At 42.4% G+C, this 22,683-nt stretch overlaps 1 protein-coding gene and 1 long non-coding RNA gene across 3 annotated transcripts in view; one reads left to right on the top strand and one right to left on the bottom strand.

Annotated features, from left to right (window-relative positions):
* Positions 1-5,389: 5,389 nt before the first annotated feature.
* Positions 5,390-13,394, bottom strand: Enpp5 (ectonucleotide pyrophosphatase/phosphodiesterase family member 5). The gene is made up of 4 exons (XM_003473828.5): positions 13,239-13,394; positions 10,474-11,338; positions 8,901-9,077; positions 5,390-6,673 (listed from the first exon to the last, which is right to left on the bottom strand). The coding sequence occupies exons 2-4, from the start codon at positions 11,300-11,302 to the stop codon at positions 6,249-6,251; spliced, it is 1,431 nt and encodes a 476-aa protein (XP_003473876.1). The 5' UTR covers positions 11,303-11,338; positions 13,239-13,394; the 3' UTR covers positions 5,390-6,248.
* Positions 12,799-22,683, top strand: part of LOC134473675 (uncharacterized) — a 69,417-nt gene continuing 59,532 nt past the window's right edge. For both annotated transcript variants that reach the window (XR_010044049.1, XR_010044048.1), the window contains exon 1: positions 12,799-13,054. This is a non-coding gene — a long non-coding RNA (uncharacterized LOC134473675). The remainder of the gene's footprint in view (positions 13,055-22,683) is intronic.

Genomic DNA, 22,683 nt, shown 5'->3' with positions numbered 1-22,683 from the left:
TCCCCATGAAATTTGTACCTTGAGATCCCAAGGCGCAGTGGGATAGTATCTTTGGGGGAATGTTCAATAATTAGAATTAGATGAGGCCCTGAGAGGGGACCCCACCATGGGATTAGTGTCCTCACCAGAAACCTGTCTTGACACTTTGACCTCCCATTCTCTAGAACTATGAGGAATAAATGTTTAAGCCATGAAGTGTTGTTCTTTGTTAAGGCAGCCAGAGTTAATATTTTAAATAGTTCCAATGCCAGAAGAATGCTTGGTGTTGCCTCTTTAAAATGTCCCTTTGTTTCTGAAGTGTGGTCATCAGAAATGTAACATAAGGGAGATTTTACAGTATGGGACTTTTTTGGCATTGGCTTTTCCATCAGCATAATTCCCTGGAATTCACCCATGTTTTCATGCATGTCAGCAAGCTGCTCTTCTTCACTGCTCATTTCCCATGATGTGTTTGTAGCACAGTTTGTGAAACCATCCAACAAAATGAAGGATATCTGATTCCCCAGTGTTTTTTCACATAGAGCCACATTGAACATTTCTGTGCGGATTTCCTTATGAACACAAGTTTTTCCCTTCTTTGGGATAGAAATGCCCACTAGTAGAAATGCTGGGCCACATTTGGCGTTTTGTTTTGTTTTGTATTTATGTGTGTGCGTGTATATGCATGCTGCTGGATGTTGAGTCGAGAGCCTTTGTTCTGAGCTACATCCCCGGCCCTTTTTTTGTTAGTACATGCAGTGATTTTATTGAAAGTTATAGTGATTATCACCATTTCATTCCCAGTGTTTTTACTGTCTTATTTTTGTCACATGCTAAAGTTTTTTTTAGTTTAGTTTATTAATACATGTGTATAATGCATAATGTTTACATTCCTTGAGTGGAGTTGGCACAGGTACGTACGAATTCCTCTTTCATCTCTCTCTCCTTCTCCCTGTCCCTTCCCTCCCTGTCCCTCCATCTGTCAATCCTCTTTCCCTTTGAGAAATGTCTACCTCCCTATTTCCAATCAGCTACCTATTATTTTGCTCTTTATTTTTACCCTGGTTTTCTCATATAAGAGACACCATGTGATATTTAAGCGTATGTGTCTGATTTATTTCACTTAGCATTATGGTCTCACGGAGCATCCATTTCCCTAGAAAGGACTCAAGTTTATCCTTCTTTGTGGCAAAATAATACTCCAGTATGTGTAAATACCACATTTTCTTTATCCATCCATCTGTTGATGGGCATAAAGGCTGCTTCCAAGATTTAGCTGTTATGAATTGTGCTGCTATAAACATGGATAAGCATGGATCATTCTAATATGATCCTTTTAATTCTTTCAAGAAGATATCTAGAAGGGGAATGGCTGGACTGAATGGAATTTGGAGGTTTAGTTTTTTGAGGAGTCTCCATACGATTTCCATGGTGGTTGTCCTTACTAGTGTACTTTCCCACGATCTCTGTTGAAAGTTTCCTTTTTCCTCACAGCCTCTCTAGTGTGTTATTTGATTTCTTGATGATTGTCATTTATTCTTTGTAGTGTAAGATGGTATCTTGATTTCTCTAATAGCCAGTGATGTTGAATATTTCTTCCTGTGTTTATTGGCCATTTGTACTACTTCTGTGAAGTGTCTGTTCATTTGCCCATTTTTTTTAAAAAAATTGAGTCTTTTAGGACCTATTTCTTGAGTTTTCTATATATTTTAGATATGAGTCCTCTGAGGAATTGCTGGCAAATTTTTTTCCCACACTGTACATTATTTTTTCATACTGTTGGTTGTTTATTTTGTTGTTCAGAAGCTTTTTAATTTGCTATGATGCCATTTGTTGATTCTTAGAACAAGTTCCTGTGCAACTGGCATTCTGTTCAGAAACACTTTGCCTATACTTGTGGCTTCAAGAAGTTTACCTATTTTGTCTTTCAAGATGTTAAATATATCTGGTTTAACATTTAGATCCATAGCTCCAGAGTCAGTCTCCTGCATATGGATGCATGCTAAAGTTTTATTGGTTTCATTGTCTTTTTTTCAAAGAAAAAGATATGTATTTCACAGATATTCTCTATTGTTTCCGTTTTCAATTTTATTAATTTGTTTGCATCTTTATTATTTACTTCCTTCTGCCTCTATTGGGTCTATTTTGTTCTTTTTCCAGTCTTGACGTATGATCTAAGGTGGTTGATCTGAAGCTTTTTCCTCATTTGTAATGTAATTTTTACTACAGACTTCTCTTTCCATACTGCTTAAGCTTCATTCCATCATTTGTGTTCATTTTCATTATTCATTAAGCTTTCCTTTTGAGATTATTTAATCCATGATTATTTAGAAATGTGTTAATTTCCAGGTATTCAAAGATTTTTCCTGCTCTCTTTTTGTTACTGATTTTTGATTTCACTACTATCAGAGAACTTGGTATGAATTCTTTTTGTTTTGTTGAAGGTTATTTTTTTTCTAAATGGCCCAGGGTGGTCAGTCTTGTGAACATTCTCAGGATGCTTGAAAGCTGTGTATCCTATTGGGTATTATTGTAGTCATGCCGTTGTCTGGTAAGTGATCTATATATGTAATTAACTAGGTCTTGTTTGTATTTTATAGATTTGTGAATTCTTATTCATTGTATCTTGAAGTTCTGTCAGCTGTTGAGAGGGGAGTTTTGATAACCTCAACTGTAACTGTGCTTTGCATTTTTAAAATTTCAGTCCTGTTATCTTTTTTCTCTGTTTTGAAGTTCTGCTGTTTAGTGTGTAACATTTAGGACTGTGATGTCTTCCACCAGGATGAGAATCCTGATATACTGTTTTGTATTACATTACATAAGTGTGTTATATGTTCTAATGATAAAAGAAATTTTATTCCATTATTCCTTTTACCATTATGTAATGTCTCTTCTGTGTTACATTTCATAGTGATAAAAGGAATTTCTATTCCATTATGCCTTTCAGCATTATGTAATATCTTAGTAATTTTCTTTGAAGCCTACTTTATCAGATACTAAAATCACCATTTTCAAAAATTAATGCTTGGTACAGTATGTTTTCATCCTTTTGCTTTCAAAGTATTGATGCCTACAATTTTAAGAGTGTCTACTAAGCCACATACAGTCAAACATTATTTTTGGTCCATCTGCCCATCTCTGTCTTTTGATTGATGTATTTATATTATTTAAATTTAAGGTAATTATTAATTTGTTAGCTAATTTTGCCACTTTATTGTATGGTTCTTTGATGTTTTCCTGTTTCTTGTTCCTTTTTGTCCTTTTGCCTTCCTGAGAGTATTCTGGATGTTAAAATGCATTTTAAGGTATCTTTTAAAAAGTGTCCAGTTGCCCACCAGGTGGATGAGGAATCACAGGGCTGAGGTACAGAGAGGACAACCATCCTAGGAGTCTAGCACTCAGGATGGTTTCTGTCCTGTGGCACTGGCCCTTCTGGAAGAAACCCATGAGTCGTGCACAGCCAACGGTCAGAAGTGTAGAACTGAGCCGGCTAAAAGCAGAGGCCTTATGTAGCAAACTCCTGCTTGGGGTGGAACCTTACAGGTGACTTCCTGGAGTGAACCAGTGGCAAACCAATCTTGACCCAGTTTGACTTGATACAAACTGAATGAGGAAAGCTGGGTCTTGTTTTCAGCCCTGGCATGAGTGCCATGCTGGTTACCCCACAGCTGTACAAGTGCGTTATTCCCCCAAGTGGTTGAAAGATCACTTCGATCTTACCTGGCTCTGATTATTAAATTTTTCCCCATTAGTTAATGCATAGCTGAAAAAAAAATGGAGAACTAGAAGAACTACGTCTTCCAGTAGATTTTCTAGACAGATGAGTTTTTTATTTGTTTTTTGTAAGAATCCAGGACTAATAATAGGATGCTAGCTTTATAGAGTCAGACAACATTTGAAAAACAATTTAAATTTGAATGGCAGATGGCAGAAGAAGAAATTGAGAAACAATTGAATTTGGAAAATCCTACTAATGAATTGTTCAGGATGACTAAAGGAGGAGGATATTGAGCAAAATTGGGAAGGGGAAAAGAGGGAGAGCTGTTCCTTTGGCTTTTAAATTTCTTATTTACAAGTAGCAAGATCAGCTGGTCTAAATTTTATTGCCACGAGCTAATTTGTGTTCACTGCAAACAAAGCCTGACCATGAACACATGCAAGCCAAACAGTGAGCAAGCTATCAAAGGGTTGTGAATGTAAGATTTTCCCAGAAACCTTTTAACAGTTTATTTTCCTACGGTCCTCTCCCGCTCGCTCGGAAGGTACATAAAACAAGACATTCAAGAGTCAAGTCTCCTTTCAGAATGTTAACGCTATCATTGTTACAGAGTGCACGTTCTTACTAAATTAATAGCAAGTTCTGCAGTGAACTTAATGTGACAATTTAAATGTTCAGACAGCATTTGGATGGTAATGCTTTAAAAGGGGCTAACTTTGTCCTCAAGTCACTACAGTAACGCTTCACTAATGTGAGTTCTCAGCACAAAGCTCACACATTCTCTGAAGTCTAATCAGAGTCCAGACTTTGCTTACCACATAACTTTCCCACCTTTAAAAATCTATAAGCCATTTCCAGTTACTCAATTTTATTAGGTTTTTAATAAAATAGGTGCAAAGCTCCATTGGTATCAGTTAAAAATAACTCACCTAAATGAATTGAATGGTAAAATAAATGAAAAAATAACTCACCTAATTTTAGGCAGCATTTAAATTCAGTTATATTGTTAACTATGTCACTTTTGCTTTTCACATCGAATTCTTCCTTTTTCCTGAAAGAGGCCATTGTGTCTATTAGCGAACAGGTACATGAATATGCAGGAAGACTGAGGTATTGCTTACGGACCATGCATCTGTTTCACCACCACCCCACTCCGCCCCAAGGAAATGTTTTCTTACCACGGCTTCCTCTTCCTCTTAAGAAACCACATGCAGCCCTCTGCTCCTTCCCAGCCACGTGCCTAGAGCTCTAAAACCCAGCTTTATGTTGTTAGGTTTACTGGAGAACCTGCGATGATGAGGCAGGTGGAAACTACCACCCAAGAGACAGAAGTCTTGGTGGAAGTGGCTTCGTCTTTGATTTCAATAAGCACCTGCCTGGTGCAGATTCAAATATTTCTTGAAACAGGGCTCAATGATCTCAGCTGCTGTTACCACTAAGAGTTATGTCATGAATTTTTTTCATTGGGAACCCTCTGCTGCTGTGCGGGGTACAGTGTGACATCTCAGATGAGGTCCTGCCTAATTGTTTTTCCAGATTCTACGAAGCAGTTTGCAAGAGCGGAGTGGCTGTATTTTACCTGAAAGGTTTGGGTTCTTGTACAATTCTGGATCTGCAGAGGTCCCAATCTGAAAGATGTTTGTGTTCTCTTATCACATACTCCCAAAAAAACAAAATGAAACCCAAACACCATTTTACCTCATATGATTTTTAATGTGATTAACAGAGATTTAATTTCCAAAGAAGCAAATAATTACAGACAGTAGAAAACACTGTGGAGATGGTGTCTGACCTCCGCTCCTCAGGCCACTGCTGGGCTACATGGAAAAGAAACCTCTGATCATGGAGTCTTCCCTATTATAAAAATCAGAGTACATGACTAAGCAGGAACAGCAATAACTCATTGGATTCTATCAGAGAAATAATGTTTATGGTGAGGCTGTCAGTATGAAAGTCTCTTTGGAGAAAAAAACGTAAATGAAGTCCTATATCCTTTGGAAAGAACTATGACAGACACCCACAGATGCGGCCTGCTGCTGGGAATGTGTCCCTCCAAACCCAGGGCACAAAGTTGATCTCATTGATTTCAACAGGTTCCTTTCTTCTTGTTCTACCAAATTAAGGAGAGTCCTACATTCTTCAGGAATGATTAGAAATTCCATGAAATACAAGTATTCTGCAACATGGGTGCAAGAAATTGTTCACCCGTTATAAAACAGAACTATTTGTAAAGTGCATTTCAAAGAACTCACCCAAGAGTAAAGTGCAATAAGGTACTTTAGTGCAAAGTCTTTGAATATGTATGTCATGTGCTAAGGTCACATAAAAACAGGACTTGTCTATCCCTAACGGAGAGAGAATATGGGGAAAATACTCTCATGTTTTTAATGCTCTGCAGGGACAAGTGTTTTGGTGTGTGTGCATGTGTGTGCTATGTATTAACCACTTGGTGGCCTCTGCAGATACCTGAAACTGGTTTTTAGAATTTGAAACTGAAACATTGACATAATTGTGCAATCTCCAATATGCAATTCCATTCTCAAGAGAAGCATTAAGCTTGTAGTAATGGTTGAGTAATTTCAGCCTGCATATCTTGTAAGGCAGGTAGTTGACTGTGAATTAAATGTTTAATGAAAATGACAAAAAATACAATCACTATAATGCAACCAAGAGAGACCCCAAGGAAGTAAGGGTAAGACTCCTCTTGCCCAAGCTCTCCTAGGTGGTCACCCCCCAGGAGGGTCGTGCTCTGTGTGTAAGCAATTGCCTTTGGAACTGCAGAACTGAGCAGGTCTTGGACATTGCTGAGGGATCCATTGTGTGGCAGGGCGGTGATATTGAGGAGATGGCACAGCAGGGGGTACAGATCTGTGGAGTTCATGGCTTCTTTTGTGAAATTCTTTCGGAAGGCAGGACCGTGGGCTAAAAATATTGGATGCATTTCTGCTAATGCATTATCATAACCATGGTTGCCTACTGTGAAGAGAAAATGCATAAGTTAGCCACTTAGAGGGCGTTGTAACAGAAATTAATTGTTGTATGGGGAAGTTCTGAATTTCAGTGCAAATTTGATCTTAAATTGATTTTGAAATAAAATAATCTTTTACAGTCTCTGGTCTTGTCACCCCATAGTTCAGGAAACAAAAGGTCAAAGGATCACACATCTTTCCCACAGAGCAGCTCTTCCCCAAAGAAACAGGAAGGGCAGAGAGAGCAAAGCTGAGCCATGTCGGGGGACATGAGAGTGAATTATTTTGTTCTCATTTTTGTTTTGTTCAGCTTGGTGGCTGGCACACTAATATTCAGCCAGTACTTACTGGATAGCTACTGTGTCCAGTGACTTTTCTAAAGATAATGGCGCTCTTAATCATGAAAATAATAAACTCATAATTATTGCTAAGAAAGGTAAAAACACAATAGATAAAGAAAAAAGACATCAGCAAAGTCAGACCTTTAGTGATATCTATAGTCTGCCACTAAAAAGTAAAGGTCAGGACTTGTAGGTAGAATGGAAAAATCACTTTTGGGGTGACTCTGATCAGGGTCCAGCTTAGCACTGTGTGCTTGAGGGTGGCTGCTTAAGAAAGCCTTCCAGCATCTTCTGAAGTTGGTTTAAGACAGAAAATCAAGGGATGGAAATTGTCCAATAGATGCTGCCTTTTGCAAGTATGGACAGCAACTAGGAAAACAAACACCTTTATTTCAAAGGTGTTGAGGGAAATACAAGTGCGTCAACTCTAATGCTTATGCCTGATGTGTTGAAGTATGACACGGAACACAAATACAGAAAATGAAAATCCTAAGCCGGTATCTGGAAACTTGAAATCTGCTCAGCAAAACCCATCTAAGGAAGTCACTCTAAATGCCATAATTCTTTTGAGTCTACTCCAGTAAAAATAAGTGACCTTATGACTGGATAGTATTACCTGACAGGGTCTTATGTTAATATAATTGCTAACAACATTGAGAAATATACCAGTATATCATTTGTAATTGATTGAATGGTTGCTGTATTTCTGTCAGATGTGGGATCTAGGCTGTGGGTCATGAAGGTAAAGACTCTTGTACTTGTTAGAAAATCAGATTTAAAATAAAATCACTATGATCTCTATGAGAACTTTCCTCTTCTTAGGGACTCTGTTTTACAGAGGTGGCGCCTGCTAGCATGCCTGAGTCAGTGGACAGCATCTGGTAATGGATGTCCAAGGTCAGCGGTTCTCAGACCTCACTGTATGGAAATGCCTTATAAGTGTGGAAAATTGGATCACGGGGTGCAGCCTTCACAACCTCTTAACTCAGCACTGCTGGGTCAGGCCCAAGACTATGAGTTTCTGACACTCTCAGGTGCTTCAGGTACGCTGGCTGGGGAACACACTTTGCAAACCATTGCTTTTGGTCTTTAGGATTTCATTATCTTGCAGAACTCTGGCTGAGAACTAAAGGAGCCAATATTTATTTATTGAATAAATGAGCATGATAGAAACAGGAATGCTACTGAGGTGTGCTTTCAAAAAAATAAAGGTGACCACTCTACCGTGTAAGTATAGCTCATAAAAAACCCTAAATTTCTAGAGACCTTTAAATTGATAACCATGAATCTTCCCACAGGCATCCCACTAACATAAGAGTGACTAGCACAGTGCGTGGAAAGAACACACTGAGGTGAAAGTTATTCTCATGGTAAGGAAATTATTTTTAAAGGCTTTCTTAAAACAATTCCCCTGACATGGTTAAACATTATTTTGCAGGTCATTGTCTAGTGATACTATAAACTTTCAGAACCAGAAATCACACACCTGTACACATCTGCTATTTTGAGTCACAAATACACTACAAATTAGCACTGCCATGCGATTACTTTCCTTTTAGTTAATAAGCATAGTAGGACAGGAGTCCAGGTCTATCTACAGGGACATTTTGTACATTGCTTTTTCAGTGCTGGGAGCAAAGCCAGGGCCTCACACATGCGAGGTGGGTGTTGTACCACCGAGCTGCATCCCAGCCCCTTACATTTCTTATGTACACATCAAGGACACTGCCTAAAAGCAAACATTTCTAGAGATAAGTAAGTATCAGCACACATGGTTCCTTCACCAATTGAGTGATAGAGTGTAAGATCAGCAGGTGAACTGCTGTATTATCCACAGCCTCCATGTTAGCAAAAACCGATGCAGAATGGGAAGAAATACGATTACATACTCACACAGAAATTCATCTGACTTATTCTGTAAAATATACCACCCTTCGTCAGCCACCGCCACGACCGGCTGGATCCGCTTGTTGTATTTGTAATGCCACCTCTCTGGAATCTCCTCTTTTTTGTAAACAGTAAGGTTAGGATGAGCATCAGCCAGTGCTTCATAGACTTCATCAAGTTTACCTAAAGGAGAGGTAGGGAGGTGTTTGGAACAAGACCCTCATTGCCCCACCCAGCAGACAGCAGCCTTGGGTTCCCTGGGGGGAGGGGAGCCAGACCCAGGAGGACTTTGCACCTGGGAGAGGTATCTTACAGGGAAACTGAAATAATCACTTCCATCCTAAGTAAAGGCATCTGGCAGAATGGAGAGGGCTGTTTGTAGAACCAGAATGCCCTGGTCTCTAAAACCTTCAATATGCACATGCACACATGCACACAAAGCATTGGTGACACTAAGTGACATGTCTAGGGGATTGCAACACTCAGTAGTAAAGGAAAAGCTAGGTTCGGATTGTTGTGTCTGGAGGGCAGGGACAGATGAGAGGTCATGGGCCGAGGAGGTGGCTGAGAACCAGCTGGGGCCCATACCTGTGATACTGAAGCCTCTGGGTCTACATGCACCACCCTGGACACAGGCTTTGGTCCTTGTTTTTCAGCTGCATCCTTGGGGCTCTGTCCTGCTCCCACTTCCCAGGAAGGAAACTCCACTATCATATGTAAGGGCAGCTTATGGGTTAAGGCAACTCTTACATACTTGTGAGCTGTTGAAACCTGAGTCCATGTACACCCTCCTACTCTAACATCCATGGCTTCTTTTTTTTTTTTTTTTTTTTTTTTGTCGTTTTCCTTTTTATCTGTACCGGGGATCGAACTCACGACCACCTGCTTGCATGGCAAGCGCTTATGCCGCTGAGCTAAATCCCCAGCCCCACATCCATGGCTTCTTAAGATTCTCTTCCTGCTTCGCGGTGGCACAGAATTGTCATTTGTGAGATATTCCAGCTTTTCAAAATTTGTTTTCTCTTTTTATGCCTAAGAGTGGCCCTACAAAGGGGCTGGGCCTGAGTCATGTTCTACCCCCAATTTTGTGACCTTGGGGTGTTAAACTTTTACCTGTCTTTAAAACAAAGCTACTACTGGGGTTATTACTATCTCTCCTTATAAAAAAGGAAAATTCAGATTGACAAAAGCTCTTTCTTTACTCTACTGCTTTCCTATGAAACAGGTCCTCATCAAGGGTCTGCAGAAGACTTGTGGGGCTTCATGACGTCACCGGAATTGTACCCACACTTTGTATGTATCCTTTCATCTCATTTTTTCTGAGAAAGGGAGGTGATCCCAAAAGTTAACAGCTACTGCCATAAACTATAGATGGCATAAATGGTAATATTCTAGGAAAAAAATCCCAGATCTTGAGATTTTGCTTTTTGGAGCCTCAGGATGGGTCTGAGAGCACTACCATGACACAGGCAGGTGTACTTCAGTGACACAGATGCAGAGAGTCCCTGTTCACTCACACAGATGGATCTAGATGGGGCCAGATGGATCTAAGATCAGCTCTGGGCCTCGTTGCACTCACCTTCTTTTGGCAAAATGGCAGCTACTGGAGATTGGTCAATCAGGGTGTAATGATCTCTATCCAGATACTGGTCAAGCTCTATCACCCTTTCCTTAGAACACTGGGTCATTCCATGGTCACTTGTGACAATGAGGTTCACCACGTCCCACAGCTTTGCTTCCTTCAGCCTTTGTATGAGATAGCCTAGCTTGCGGTCAATATCTGAAATGACAGGCCCCATGAGCGGATTATCAGGTCCCAACTGGTGGCCCATGTCATCAGGGTCTTCCCAGTAGAGAAGACCAAGATTTATGGGCTCTTCTGATGTGAACCATTCTATGATTTTGGCAACTCTTTCTTCAAAGGAAACGGACTCATTGTAAGGCATGTAGTGAGTTGGAAAACTCTTATGAATCTTTACGTCAGCCCCAGGCCACATGGCTGAGCCAGTGGCATGTCCTGCCTTCTGATTTGTGATCCATATAGGTATGGCCTCTTCCCAAAACTCAGAATCATAAATATTCATGTGGTCCAAGGAGAAAGATTTGTTCAGAACAGGATCAAACATGTCATTTGCAACAATCCCATGATTCTCGGCAAAGAGGCCAGTGACCAGGGTATAGTGGTTGGGGTAGGTCTTTGTGATAAAAATGTTTGTGACTTGCTTCACATGAACACCATGTGTCAGGAGATCATGAAAATGGGGTGTTGGAACTTTATATAAGTAATCCCAGCGGAATCCATCAAATGAAACTAGTAGAACCTTTTGCTGGTCTGATTGGAGAGAGAACGTCGTTGAAAGAGTTAGTATCACAATCGTGAAAGACACGGAGAGAGGCTTGGAAGTCATTTTTCAAAGTGCTGGATCAGCTCAGTGTAAAACAATCTGTAGAATAAACATAAAGAGGTCAATGGCAATGATTTTATTTTGTGTACTTCACCCCAAAACGAAAGTGATAGCGCTGTTCTTCCCAATCACGTCCTCCCTGTCAGTCTGGAAGAACAACATTACATCAGGACTCTGTCAAACAACAGACCCGCGCCTGCGTGAATAAGAAAAGTAAGTTTAGTTGCATTTAAATCATTTTTGACTTTCTAAAAAGTCATCAAGATATTTTCAGTTTTATTTCAGTGAGCTCCCCAAAGCATTTAAAAATGTGATATAGTTTACATACAAGGGTTCAGGGTACATATAGCGTTTCAGGTTTACAAATAATGTTTCAACTTTTGACCAGAATCTTTTATAGTGTCACCTAGCTGTGAACCTACTCCTCAGCAGGGCTAGACTGTAGGAAGGTGACAACAAGAAAGTATCATTAGTGAATCCAATAATAGTCCTCAAAACACACACATGCATACTTTGCTTTTCAAAGTCAATGTGTATGTTTGGTTCTTCATGGTAAGAGATACTACAAAAAAGAGGAAAACAGGAAGCTGGAAAAATAACGTGTGTGACTTACAAGTATGGTTGGGAAACATAATCTGTCTTCATTTTTTAGTAATGAAACCACAGACTTCTGTAACTAAACAGAAACGATTCTGAAATGGATGTCAGAGTTCCTAACGTTACAGTTAGTCAGCAGTTCATGTTATCAGTAGTATGTGCAGAAAAACAAGTTCCCAGGATGAAATTTCTTGGGATGTAAGTTGTTACTTTTAACCTGCAAGTTTAATAGAAAGCTTATATTCTATTCCAGAAGCTGTAGGGATAAACATCACATGCCAGCTCCCACCTGGCTGCATTTCAAGTCTTTTCCTATCGAGGAAGATTTTTTTAAGCACGCTAAAATTCAGATGTTTTGAATTCTGCTTTTGGCACTGTTCTAACTTGACACAATGAAACTTTCAGATTTATTTGTGATGCTGGGTATCTGGATATGAACAAACAGCCTGGTGTTCCGGGCAAGTCCTCTACCACTGAGCTGCACCTCCAGTCTCAGGCATACAGTTTTAACCCTCAGACACCGACCCTGTCTCGCCCTGCTATGTCACAGAAATCGTCAGACCAGCTTGCCACGCTGGTGTACAAAGTGTGTGTGTAAACCAGCTCAGGACAATATTTCTCTTTCCTCTTCAAACCAATTTCCCCATAACTAGATAGCGAGTAAGCTGAAATTGTTTTACATGTCTCAGGACAATGCCTGAAAAATTAAAATTAAAAACTCTTCAGTGGCAATACATTTCTTTCCGATTCAGGAAGCAACATCAGAAATAGCTGCAATCTAGAATTATAATAGGGTACTGCAAATCTACCTGCTTACATGTCTGGCGACCCGTGATGGTTCCTTCTCCCTCTGCCTTCTCCCCTAGTTTCCTCTCCAGCCTCCTAAGGAAAGGGAAGGTGGCAGCACCCACATAACTTGGGGCTAAAACAGTAACTAGGTGAACACCTGATTTCTGCCAATTCATCCCGTAATGATGGTAAACAGGAGGCAACTGGGCAAAATAAAGCCGGCGAGGAACTGGGGCTGCTGGAGGCCTGGGGACAGGAGGTAGGGGCAGGCTCGGAGGCAGCGGATTCCTTGCCTCTTCTCCAACAGGGACGCCTCTGAGGCCAGGCCTGGGCCTGCTGCTGAGCCGGACCCGGCGTGCCCCCCTGCGGGTAAGCGGCTCTTGGAGAGGGCCGGGTGCATACATTGGTTGGGAAAAGGGTTGCTGAACTGCCTCTCCTCGGGCTGGGCTCCTTCCCGTAGGGCCGCGGCGTCAGGTACGATCCTGGCTTCCACTCGCCCAGGCACCGGAGGTGGGTTGAGGGATCACTGATTTCAGGGCGCCTTCTCCCTTACCTGTCTCCGCGGGTAGCAGTCTCAGCGAGGACGACCCGCCGCGTCGCCGTCTGTCTCAGGGACGCTGCACCTGCGCAGCCTCGCGGGCACCTGACCGCGTCCCCCGCGCGCTCTCCCATTGGCTGAGCGCAATGGTCACCCCCGGAGTCGCTGCCGCCTGTCGTCAGCGCAGGGCGGGCCTGGAGGAAGACAAGGTCTTGGAATGGGGCACTCGAGCGCGAGGACTTGGTCCCAGGAGATGGGGGGCCCTGAAGCTGGGTGGGGGTCCCCGCTTCTGCAGGGTTTGCCCTCCAGTTGGATGGGGTGTCCCATACCGCCGTTTTTGAGCACTGATGGCCTCCTTGTCGCACACTGGTGGCAACATACCATCAGCTTCACTCCGGGGACGCACAGGCGCCCCCTTCATTCTTTTCTTACAGGTGTCGCCTGCTTTTCCTTAAACAGGCTTTGCTAATCTGGTCAGCTCTGCAATCCAGGGCTGGCTGACCTGCTGTCTGCAGTTTGGATCCATGAGGCGGACAGTGTCCTCTGCCAGCGGAGCCAGGTTTGCGCAGAGGGAGGCAGAGACAGGCTGCTGTCCGGCAGTGATTGTGGACTCTTCCTCCAGCCTGAATTTACTGTACCGCCCTTGAAATGAAGGACGCGTGCTCAGGCCTGGCTCTGCTTTCAGGAAATCTTCTCTGCTTCTGGTTTTCTAGGGACGCGATTTCTTCTTCTCCTGGCCTGGAGTGAATTTATTGTTCTAATTTCTTTGTGTTCAGTATTATTATTATTTTTTTTAGGCCTGTGGGGATGTGGGTGGGTGCACAATTGCTAGCCTGAGCCCACCTGTATTTACCACAAGCAGGAACAGTGACCTCATCTCTCCAGTTCCCAGTCAGCATTCTAGCCTAGCGGGACAGAACCCATCTATAATGGGGTTGATGATGCTTGCTTGGTGACAGTTTAAGTCTCAATATCTGGTTAACTGGAGGAAGCAGGAACAGGTCTGGCAGTGGCTATCTGGTGTGCTGGGCTGTAAAGCACACAGGTTGTTAATTAAACAGGGCAAACATAATTAAGTGGAGGAGGGTCAGAGCCTTTTCTTTCTCAGCCTCCAGGGGAGGGACAGGCCAAACTCCATCCATCGCTATCTGCTCATTGGGTCGTATTGTCCCAAAGAGCTTTTGGGCTTTCTGCCATGGCCTTTGCTTTGTACAGTTTGGATCTGTGGTTTCCAGCATGTGTGGCGGAGGTTGAGAGAGGCTGGTTTCTGTGTTTGGGCAGACCCAAAGACAGTGAAGTGGTACAAATTGTTCTAAGCTCCCAAAGTCCTGTCCTTTGAAATGGCTCCAACTCAGAACGAGGTGGTCCAGTCTCGTAAGTGCTTATCTCTCCCAATTAGTCCAACGCTGTGTTCTCTCAAAACACTCCCAGAACAACTTAGGCTTAGCAGAATGAGACAAACCTATCTTTCACATGGGTCACTGACTATTACAGAACTACAAGGGGACACAGGGTCTGGCTATGTAAGCTGTTAAGATTGTGTCTACTACCATCCCTGAGACCTGCGTCTCAACGTGCAGATGTTAAAGTGGTCGCAGAGCAAAAATTGCTCTCAAGGGCTGAGCTAGCGTCAGCTGCCTCCTAGATTGCAGCTTTGTAACAATGCCTGAAAAAAAAAAAAAAGAAATACAATGCCTGCCACTTCTAGGGGAAATCTGGTTTAATAGCGGTTTAATCTGGTCAAACCTGGTTCAATCTGGTCAAATGTCTGCTGCAATGGAAGACATCTGTGCCTGGCTGGCTGCACAAGCTACAAAATGTTACTGGCTGTGACTGGGATTTTAGTTTATATATTGTTGAATTAGTATAATAACAGCTGAGCTAGTAATCTGTATCTGAATGATGGGGTATCAGCAGTATCAACTTTTTTCCCTTGGGTTTTGGGGCAGGGTGAGGTAGGGTGGGGCAGTCCTTCTGCCTTTTGAAGACCCCCAAGGAAGTCTAATCTGAAGGCTGAGTTATTGTTGGCCCACTCTATTGGCCCAAGGGGGAATTTTGTGGGTGAGGTTTCAAGGTTAAAGAATACACGTATGCAGAACATCAGCAACAACAACAGGTAGCAAGGAACACAGAGCCAGAGAAGCGTCCGCATCTTTAGTGAAAAAGTTTTATACAGGTCACTATCTCATGTATACATTCTTACATAGTACTACTCTAACTAGTGCATGCATGTTTACCTGTGCTAAGTTACAGTTGTATAACTGCATCCCACTGTGTGCCTGTGTTAGACAAGTGTGGTCACGTCCTCAGGTGCTCTTGGATGCTCCTGAGCTTTGAAGCAGTTTGAGTGGTTCCCTACAGTTATCTTCTTCTTTGGGGTAGATGAAATTTTGGGGGGGGCTAAATGTGGGATAAGATCTGTTCTTTATGAAATAGCCAGTAGTACCAAATTCTTGTTTTTAGTACTAGACCCATGAGAGGGAACGTGCATTACTTCATAATTTTAAAAACCTTTAAGGTTGCATTTAGTATACTCTACCACAAATAACCAAACTAAAAGAAAGTCCATCTCTAAGTGTTTATAAGACATTCTGAAAACTGGGTCCCATGCACTCAGTGGCCCCAGGTGGGACCCATTGGGAGTTGGGTCCTGAGCTGACCTTGCTCATTGTAAACAGCAGATCTTCACTTGTTGGGACTCAGCAGAGACTCAAAACAACGAGTAAAATGTGAGTTACAGATAATTCACAGCCTTGGGCCAAGAATTCTTAGCCATACTAGTAAACTCCTAATGATCTATTTGTACTTGATTTTAAATAAAATCTTATTTAAGGAAAATCAGGCCACATCAATAAAAGAAAAATAAAGGAAAATTCAGGGCCCCATCACATCCTGGGTGCCAGAAGTGCCCAGAGCCGTAAGGAAGGAGCACAATCTCTTCTTAACTCGGGGGTTTCGGGGGGCTTCTTCACTTCTGGCAGCAAAGTTCTTTCCTCCATTGTTACATGGGATCCCACTCTGCCTGTGTGTTTGTTTTTACTTGGCCTTATTGAAAAATGCCAACCTTTAGAACAAGGCTTGCTTTAATTCACTTTAACCAAATTACAGATGTAAGAAGCCTGGTTCCAAGGTTCCAGGTGAGAGTGAATTTTGAAAAGCTTATTCATCCACATGTGCACAACTAGTAGGAGCTTCAATTCTATGGCCCGGAATCAAGAGTTCATAAATGATTAAAATAGTTCAAATCAAGGAAACTGAGTACATCTAGTGCTGATAAAGGTTCAGAGCTATCAGAGCCATTACATACTGCTAGTGGGAATGGTGTAGCCACTATGGAAAACAGTTTAGAAGGGTGTTCTAAAGGTAAATGTATCCTCTTCCTACAACCCAGGAATCCAAATGTCAGCTGAAAAACTTAAGAGCAAATTTTTATAATAGCTTTATTGCTAGTCACCAAAAGGTACAAACAGGCCACATGTCCCTCAATTAGTGAACTGATAAATAAGTTGTGGTATATCTGGAAATGGAGTACTATGGAGCCACAAAAAGGAAGCATTGAAATCTAACAATGTGGATGAAAATGAGAAGGATTTTGCTGAATGAAAGAAGCCAGTTGCATAACTTCCTATATGACATTGCATTTATATGACTTCCTAGAAAATACAAAAGGATAGGAACAGAAGTCAGATTGGTGGCTGTCAGGAGCTGGAGTTTGGGAAAGGGGCTGGCTCTGAAGGTACACAGGGAATTTACCTGGCTTGTAATAGTGGGTAAGTGGCTAACAGTATCAGATATGTTAAACTACAATGCAAGTGTCTCTTGTATGGCAATTAAACCTCAAAAAATAACAGCTGCAAAAAATAAAAACCTACTTTACATTCATTCCAAGCCACCAGAGTTTATGAGTCAGACCTGGCAGTGTTGGGTCTGGGAGGCTGCATTTGGTGTCTCCGTGCAGGACATGGGATCCTACAGTGCAGGGGCTCAGCTATGCTGATTTCTGGGTTCACCCTTGTGAAGTGACTCTGGAAATGACAAGCAAAAGCCCACTCTGATGGCAGGCTGGAACTGCTCGTCATTTTGCTGAGTAATCGCATCAGTCCAAGATGTAGCAGCGCACACAGAAGCGATGTGACCTTAGGGTGTGGCATGAAGCCAGTTCTGTAAGACATCTTCTTAGAAGAAGCCAGACAGGAAACCGGGGTAAAAACACCAAGTCACAACAGAATTCTCTGTTCATGGTATAGCACATCCCACCCCTTAGATGCCCGAGTTTGGTGAATTTCACTTTTATTTTGGAAGTTTTGGTTCCTTGTGGATATTGTTATTCTGCAGATTTACTGTCAGAGTAGTGTGTGGGCAAATATTGTCCTGTTCCCAGATGGAAAATCATTTTTGCTCTGGGCATTTGCATTTGAGGCGTAAATATCCTTTGCAAGCTTAAGCGTGCACTGAGTTCTTAGATTAGTGTTGAACTCAATGAATGTGAAAAGTAGGCTGTGACTGCTTTCTACTGCCCAGGTGGCTTTCTGAATAGGGAGAGGGCAGAGGTGTCATGCAAAAAGGTCCCTGTCCTTCCTTATGGCTGCAGTTTCATAATTTGAAATTAATCTCTCACCTGGAAAGCTTTTTCTCAGAAGTGATGCTAGCCCACTTCTGTTAGTTATTTACACACATGCACATGCTTAAGTCTGTCTGACGCACACTGGTTAGCACAATTCATTGGGGAGAATGCGGGGAGGAATGCAGATGGGCATGATCTTTTTTTGTGTGTATGTGGTACTAGGGATGGAACTCAGAGCCTTCACACTAGGCTGCATTCCCTGGCCACTTTTTATTTTGAAACATACTTGCTAAATGGCTAAGTTGCCCAGGCTGGGCTTGGACTTGGAAATCTTCCTGTCTCAAATTCCCAGAGCACGGGGTTTACAGATGTTGTGTGCCAGGGTGCCCAGCTCCCAGGCATTGTGCTTTGAGCATTTGTAAAGAGAGGGAGCAACTTTAGAGAAAACCGAAAACAGGCAAAGCTAGCACAGAGGTGAACCAGGGTGGTTCCATGTGCTCAAGCTGGTTCTTTTCTTCCCCAGTGGCACATGGCTCATGGGCTGTTCCAGCTCAGCCCTTGCTAACGCTTTGAATACCCTTTGTGTTCTACAAATGCATATGAGGTACAAAATCCTTAAGAATGTTGTTCTTGAAGTCATTTTCTTCCAGGAAAATCCTAAAACTGGGCACCCAACTTGGAGTGAGTCTATCCTGGGGCAGCAGGGACAGCTGGAAGTTTCCTGAGAGGGGGTGGTGACAGGACCAGAGCTGAGTAGATCATTTTTTGCATCGCCAGTGGTGCCAGGTGGCGCAGTATTCCAGCACTTTAAGCCTTCATAATATCCATCTGCAGGCATCCAGCTGAGATACTGTCCTCCCCACAGGTGGCTGTGGACTCGTCCTTGTGTCCCACATCATTCAGGATGTTGGTTTACAGTGGATTGCACTCTCAGTAAGGCAGAGGGACAAACACAGGCTGACAACCTCCTGCTGAGTCCCCAAGAAGTATCCATTATGAAATGTTCAGCTCCTCTACAGAGGGAGGGGCAGGCAGAGGCACAGCCAAATCAAGTTCACACCGCCATCCGCCAGTGGAACGTCACTGCAGATTAGGTCACCTACTGTATGAATCCAGGACCTTGAGAGAAAAATGCCTATGGGAGACATAATCTATTTGACATTCATTATGGGAACCAGCTCACATGACTGTGGGTCTCGGTGGGTGAGGAGACTGTGCCAGTCTGCTGGCTAGAGAACCAGGAAGGCCAGTGAAGAGGTTTAGTCTAAGTCCCAGGGCCTTACTACAAGGGAGCCCATGGTAGAACTCCCTGTACGGGGCTAAAGACCTGACAGCCTGGGGCAGGGCAGGCGACTGGTGTAAGTTCTAGAATGAAAGGCTCCGGGGGCAGGGGACTCAGTGTCCAAAGGCAACAGAGGATGATGTCCCAGCTCCAGGATTCAGAGAAAAGCCTTACTTCCTCAGTGTTTTTGTTTGTGCCCTTGCCAGATTGGATGCTGCCTGCCCACATTAGTAAGGACAGATCCAAAAGCGAATTTGTCTCAGAAACCCCCTCACAGACACCGAGAAAGAATCCTTTACTAGATACCTAAACACGACCTGGAAAGTACTCAGACTCTAACCCTGTGTGATGTGTTCCTCTCCCTCTTTCTATTGCTGTGTCCTTTGAAAAGAACAATTTTGCCAGCTCCTGTGATTATAAAAGCATTTTGTGGCATTTAATTTCTGCTAAGGATCACAGCATTATTGAATAGAACATCTAGTGCTATGTTTGTAGCCCAGAGCTGAGTACAGAGATTTTGTGTGCAATTCTAGCTAAATCCTCTGGCCTTGTAGATTATGTCAAAGAGGCTGTGTCAGAACTCCGATTACCCTCAGATGATGGATTCACCACTCTTTCTCTGCATAAACAGGGCCAGGAAAAGAAAGCAGACAGGACTAATACCATGTCAGGATTCTCATACCTTGGTGGGTGATTTCCTGTGTATTATATCTGAGTATTCATCACAGCAGAATGAGAAGGGAGGGGCTAGGGCCTGGAGGAAGGCAGAGGTAAAATCAACTGCCCATGCATGAAAATAGGTGAACTTTCTGAGGATTCAGCACACTCCCCCAACCCCAGGTATTACCTGTCAGGCAGTAAGTGTAGGAACCTGCAAAGTTACCTCGGATACTTGCATTGTGACATTGACTGTCATGTTGCTGTATTTTAGTTCTAGCTCTAGGACAGGTTTTGAAAACATCCGTTCAGAAGAGACATGCAAGTGCAGTCTACACTCACTGATGGGCCATGTGGAACCTCCAAGATGGTCACCACCTTCAGTGCACTCCGTTCATCCACACCATTGGCACCCTAGGACCTGGGAGACATCATTTGCCATAGGACTTGGCGGGATCTCTCTGTGGGGACACATGCATTGGTTGACAATGACAAAGTCTGTATCAGACACTTAAGTAGTTTTCATTTATTTAATTCGGATGTTGGCCCAGTGAGGTGGGTATATTTATTTTCCATTTTATGCTGAAAAAAATGGCCCAAGGATATTAAATATCTTGCCCATTTCATATAGCTAGGATATTTCAGAGCTAGAATTTGAATTTAGTAAGTTTGGCTCTAAAGCATACATTTCTTAAACTCTTGCTTTCTCCAATATATCCTATGGCCCATTTTAAAGCAATTCATTAGCTTGTATTTTCAAGCTGCCACAATGATGTATCCTTTACATCTATCTACAGCCAAGCATGTTTTTTCCTTGAAAAGATTAGTTCTCAATTGAGCAATACCATGGGGATGAATTTGGAACTCTTACAGTCCCTTTGATACATACTTTACTTGGATTTATCACTTACAGTAAGAGACTAAAATCCCAAAAAGCAAGATTCATGACATATATTCTCTGTTGCCAAGCCATGCAGTCTAGTGAGAAAAAAAATTAAGAAATATCACTGCAGTCCTTTTAATAAAACTTCCTCCTCCCAGGGCATGTGGCAGCTATAGATGAAATAACCCGGGGAAGAAATCTTGAGTGCTTCCTGTTCACTCTGACTGGCTTCCTGAGCCAAACTCAGAAGTCTCTTCCTTCTCGCTCTGCCCCGTCATTGGCTATCCTTTGAACTCCCAGAGTGCCCTGCACACTTCTGCCATTGCTCTTAGCCTGTGATGATTGGTGAATGTGCCAAGTGGCTGAACCTGGGCCTGATGAATCATGTCGGGTAACTGCTTTATAGAATTTTCGAGATGTGTGAGTGACTTTGTGAATGGGAAGACAGGAATGCAAAAGACCCAGAGCTAAGTTAACTTGTTAGATTCCACACTTTGCTGTCTTTTGAACCCAAGGACTTTGCCTCCCCCTTGGCACACTTGACTCATTCAATGTGGCAGACTTTGCCCCTCCTTATTATTTGAGGATAAAACTGTCATCAAGTGAAATCAGGCTTCTGTATAAATGGTTTGCCACATCTGGCAGCCAGCTACTCGCAGCAGCTTTCTGCTGGCTCATTTTATTGTTAGTGGAAATAGTTGGAGTGATTCCAGATTGAGTGACTGACATGTCTAACAATGAATTTAGGAAGGACAAACTTGGTTTGGATTATGACAAGGCCAGGTAAACCCACGTGGACAAGCAGTGGCAGGAGATATTAAAAGGCCCACTGTGGAAAGCTCGGGCAGCCAACCCTTGGCAACGGAGACTCATTGGGAGTTGTTGAGCTATAAAATCACAAGGATGTGTACTTACTGAGTTTTAGGTTTTTTTTTTTTATAAAAAAGATGCTAATTTTCATAAACAGATAACTGGGCCAGGAAGGAAGAAATGCTAAGGAGCAGAAATTCACTAATATTGTTGTTTAGTCAAATAGTAAATATTTTAAACATTGTAATCACTTAAGTCCTTTGCAAATTCTCCTTTCCCCCCTCACAACCGTTTTGTGATGTAAAGGCATTCTTGGTCTAAGGGCTGTTTAAAAGCAGGCTACATCATGGGTGTGGCCCAGAATCCCTGCTTCAGTGTTTTGGGCTCTAAAACCCTTTCTCTGCCTCTCCCTCTTTCCTCCTTACATTTGTTTTTGTATAGTTATCTTTTTCTGAATCATAGATTTCAAATTTTAGTAGTAACTATTTAATTCTTTTACTAAAATGCAAATATAATAAATGACCCCAAGGAACAGAATTCCAACAAGGGAAATGTTGGTCTTTCAAAGTTCTCCATAAAGGAGGATGAAAAGGAGAGAGAATAAGGGGAAAAGCAGCAGCCAGCAGCAGCAGAAACAAAACAGAAAAGCAGATCTGCTTCCCAGAGGCACCTAGCTGCTAACCGAAAACACAAGTCATATGTTCAGTTGAAGTTTGACCTAAAAATAAGTGTATGTGTATATGTGTTCTGATCCTGCCCAAACGGTTCAGTTTTATAAAATCATAGCATATATTTGCCCAGGAATCTTTTGTAATGAGGTATTTTTAACCTATTTCATAAAGTCAACTCTGAGGGGAGATGAGCTATGAATGTACAAAACTCCACCCCAGCTAGGTGTGAAATCCCAGAACTCAGGAGGCTGAACCAGGAGGACTGCTGCAAGTTTAAGGCCAGCCTGACCTCCACAGCGAGACCTTGTCTCAAACAAACAAACAAACAAACAAATAAATAAATAAAGCAAAGAATCAAAAATAAAAACAACAACAACAAAAATCCTCTACATGGCAGAGCAAAGATGGCAGATACATAACAGCTGGCTACAGAAGCTCCCTAACATAATCAACTTAGAATTCAACATAATACAGCATGGGGAACCCTGAACAGAGGGAGATGAATTCTCTCATCCCAAGAAGAAACTAAAGTGAGAAGAACCAATCAAACATACAGTCCTGGTGCTATTATTGGAACAGCTAAAGGTTCAGTG

The sequence above is a fragment of the Cavia porcellus genome, unplaced genomic scaffold (genome assembly GCF_034190915.1).
Source record: "Cavia porcellus strain 051 isolate PalLab524CR breed Dunkin Hartley unplaced genomic scaffold, mCavPor4.1 scaffold_28, whole genome shotgun sequence".
In the NCBI taxonomy this organism is placed as follows: Eukaryota; Metazoa; Chordata; class Mammalia; order Rodentia; family Caviidae; genus Cavia; species Cavia porcellus.
This window is presented reverse-complemented; position numbering and strand designations above follow the sequence as displayed.

Coding starts and splice junctions, on each gene's coding strand:
- Enpp5 (XM_003473828.5), bottom strand. CDS start 11,302: ATGACTTCCAAGCCTCTCTCCGTGTCTTTCACGATTGTGATACTAACT. Junction 9,078..10,473: donor TGCCATTTTGCCAAAAGAAG/GTGAGTGCAACG, acceptor CCTCTCCTTTAG/GTAAACTTGATGAAGTCTAT. Junction 6,674..8,900: donor TAAGTCAGATGAATTTCTGT/GTGAGTATGTAA, acceptor TTCTCTTCACAG/TAGGCAACCATGGTTATGAT.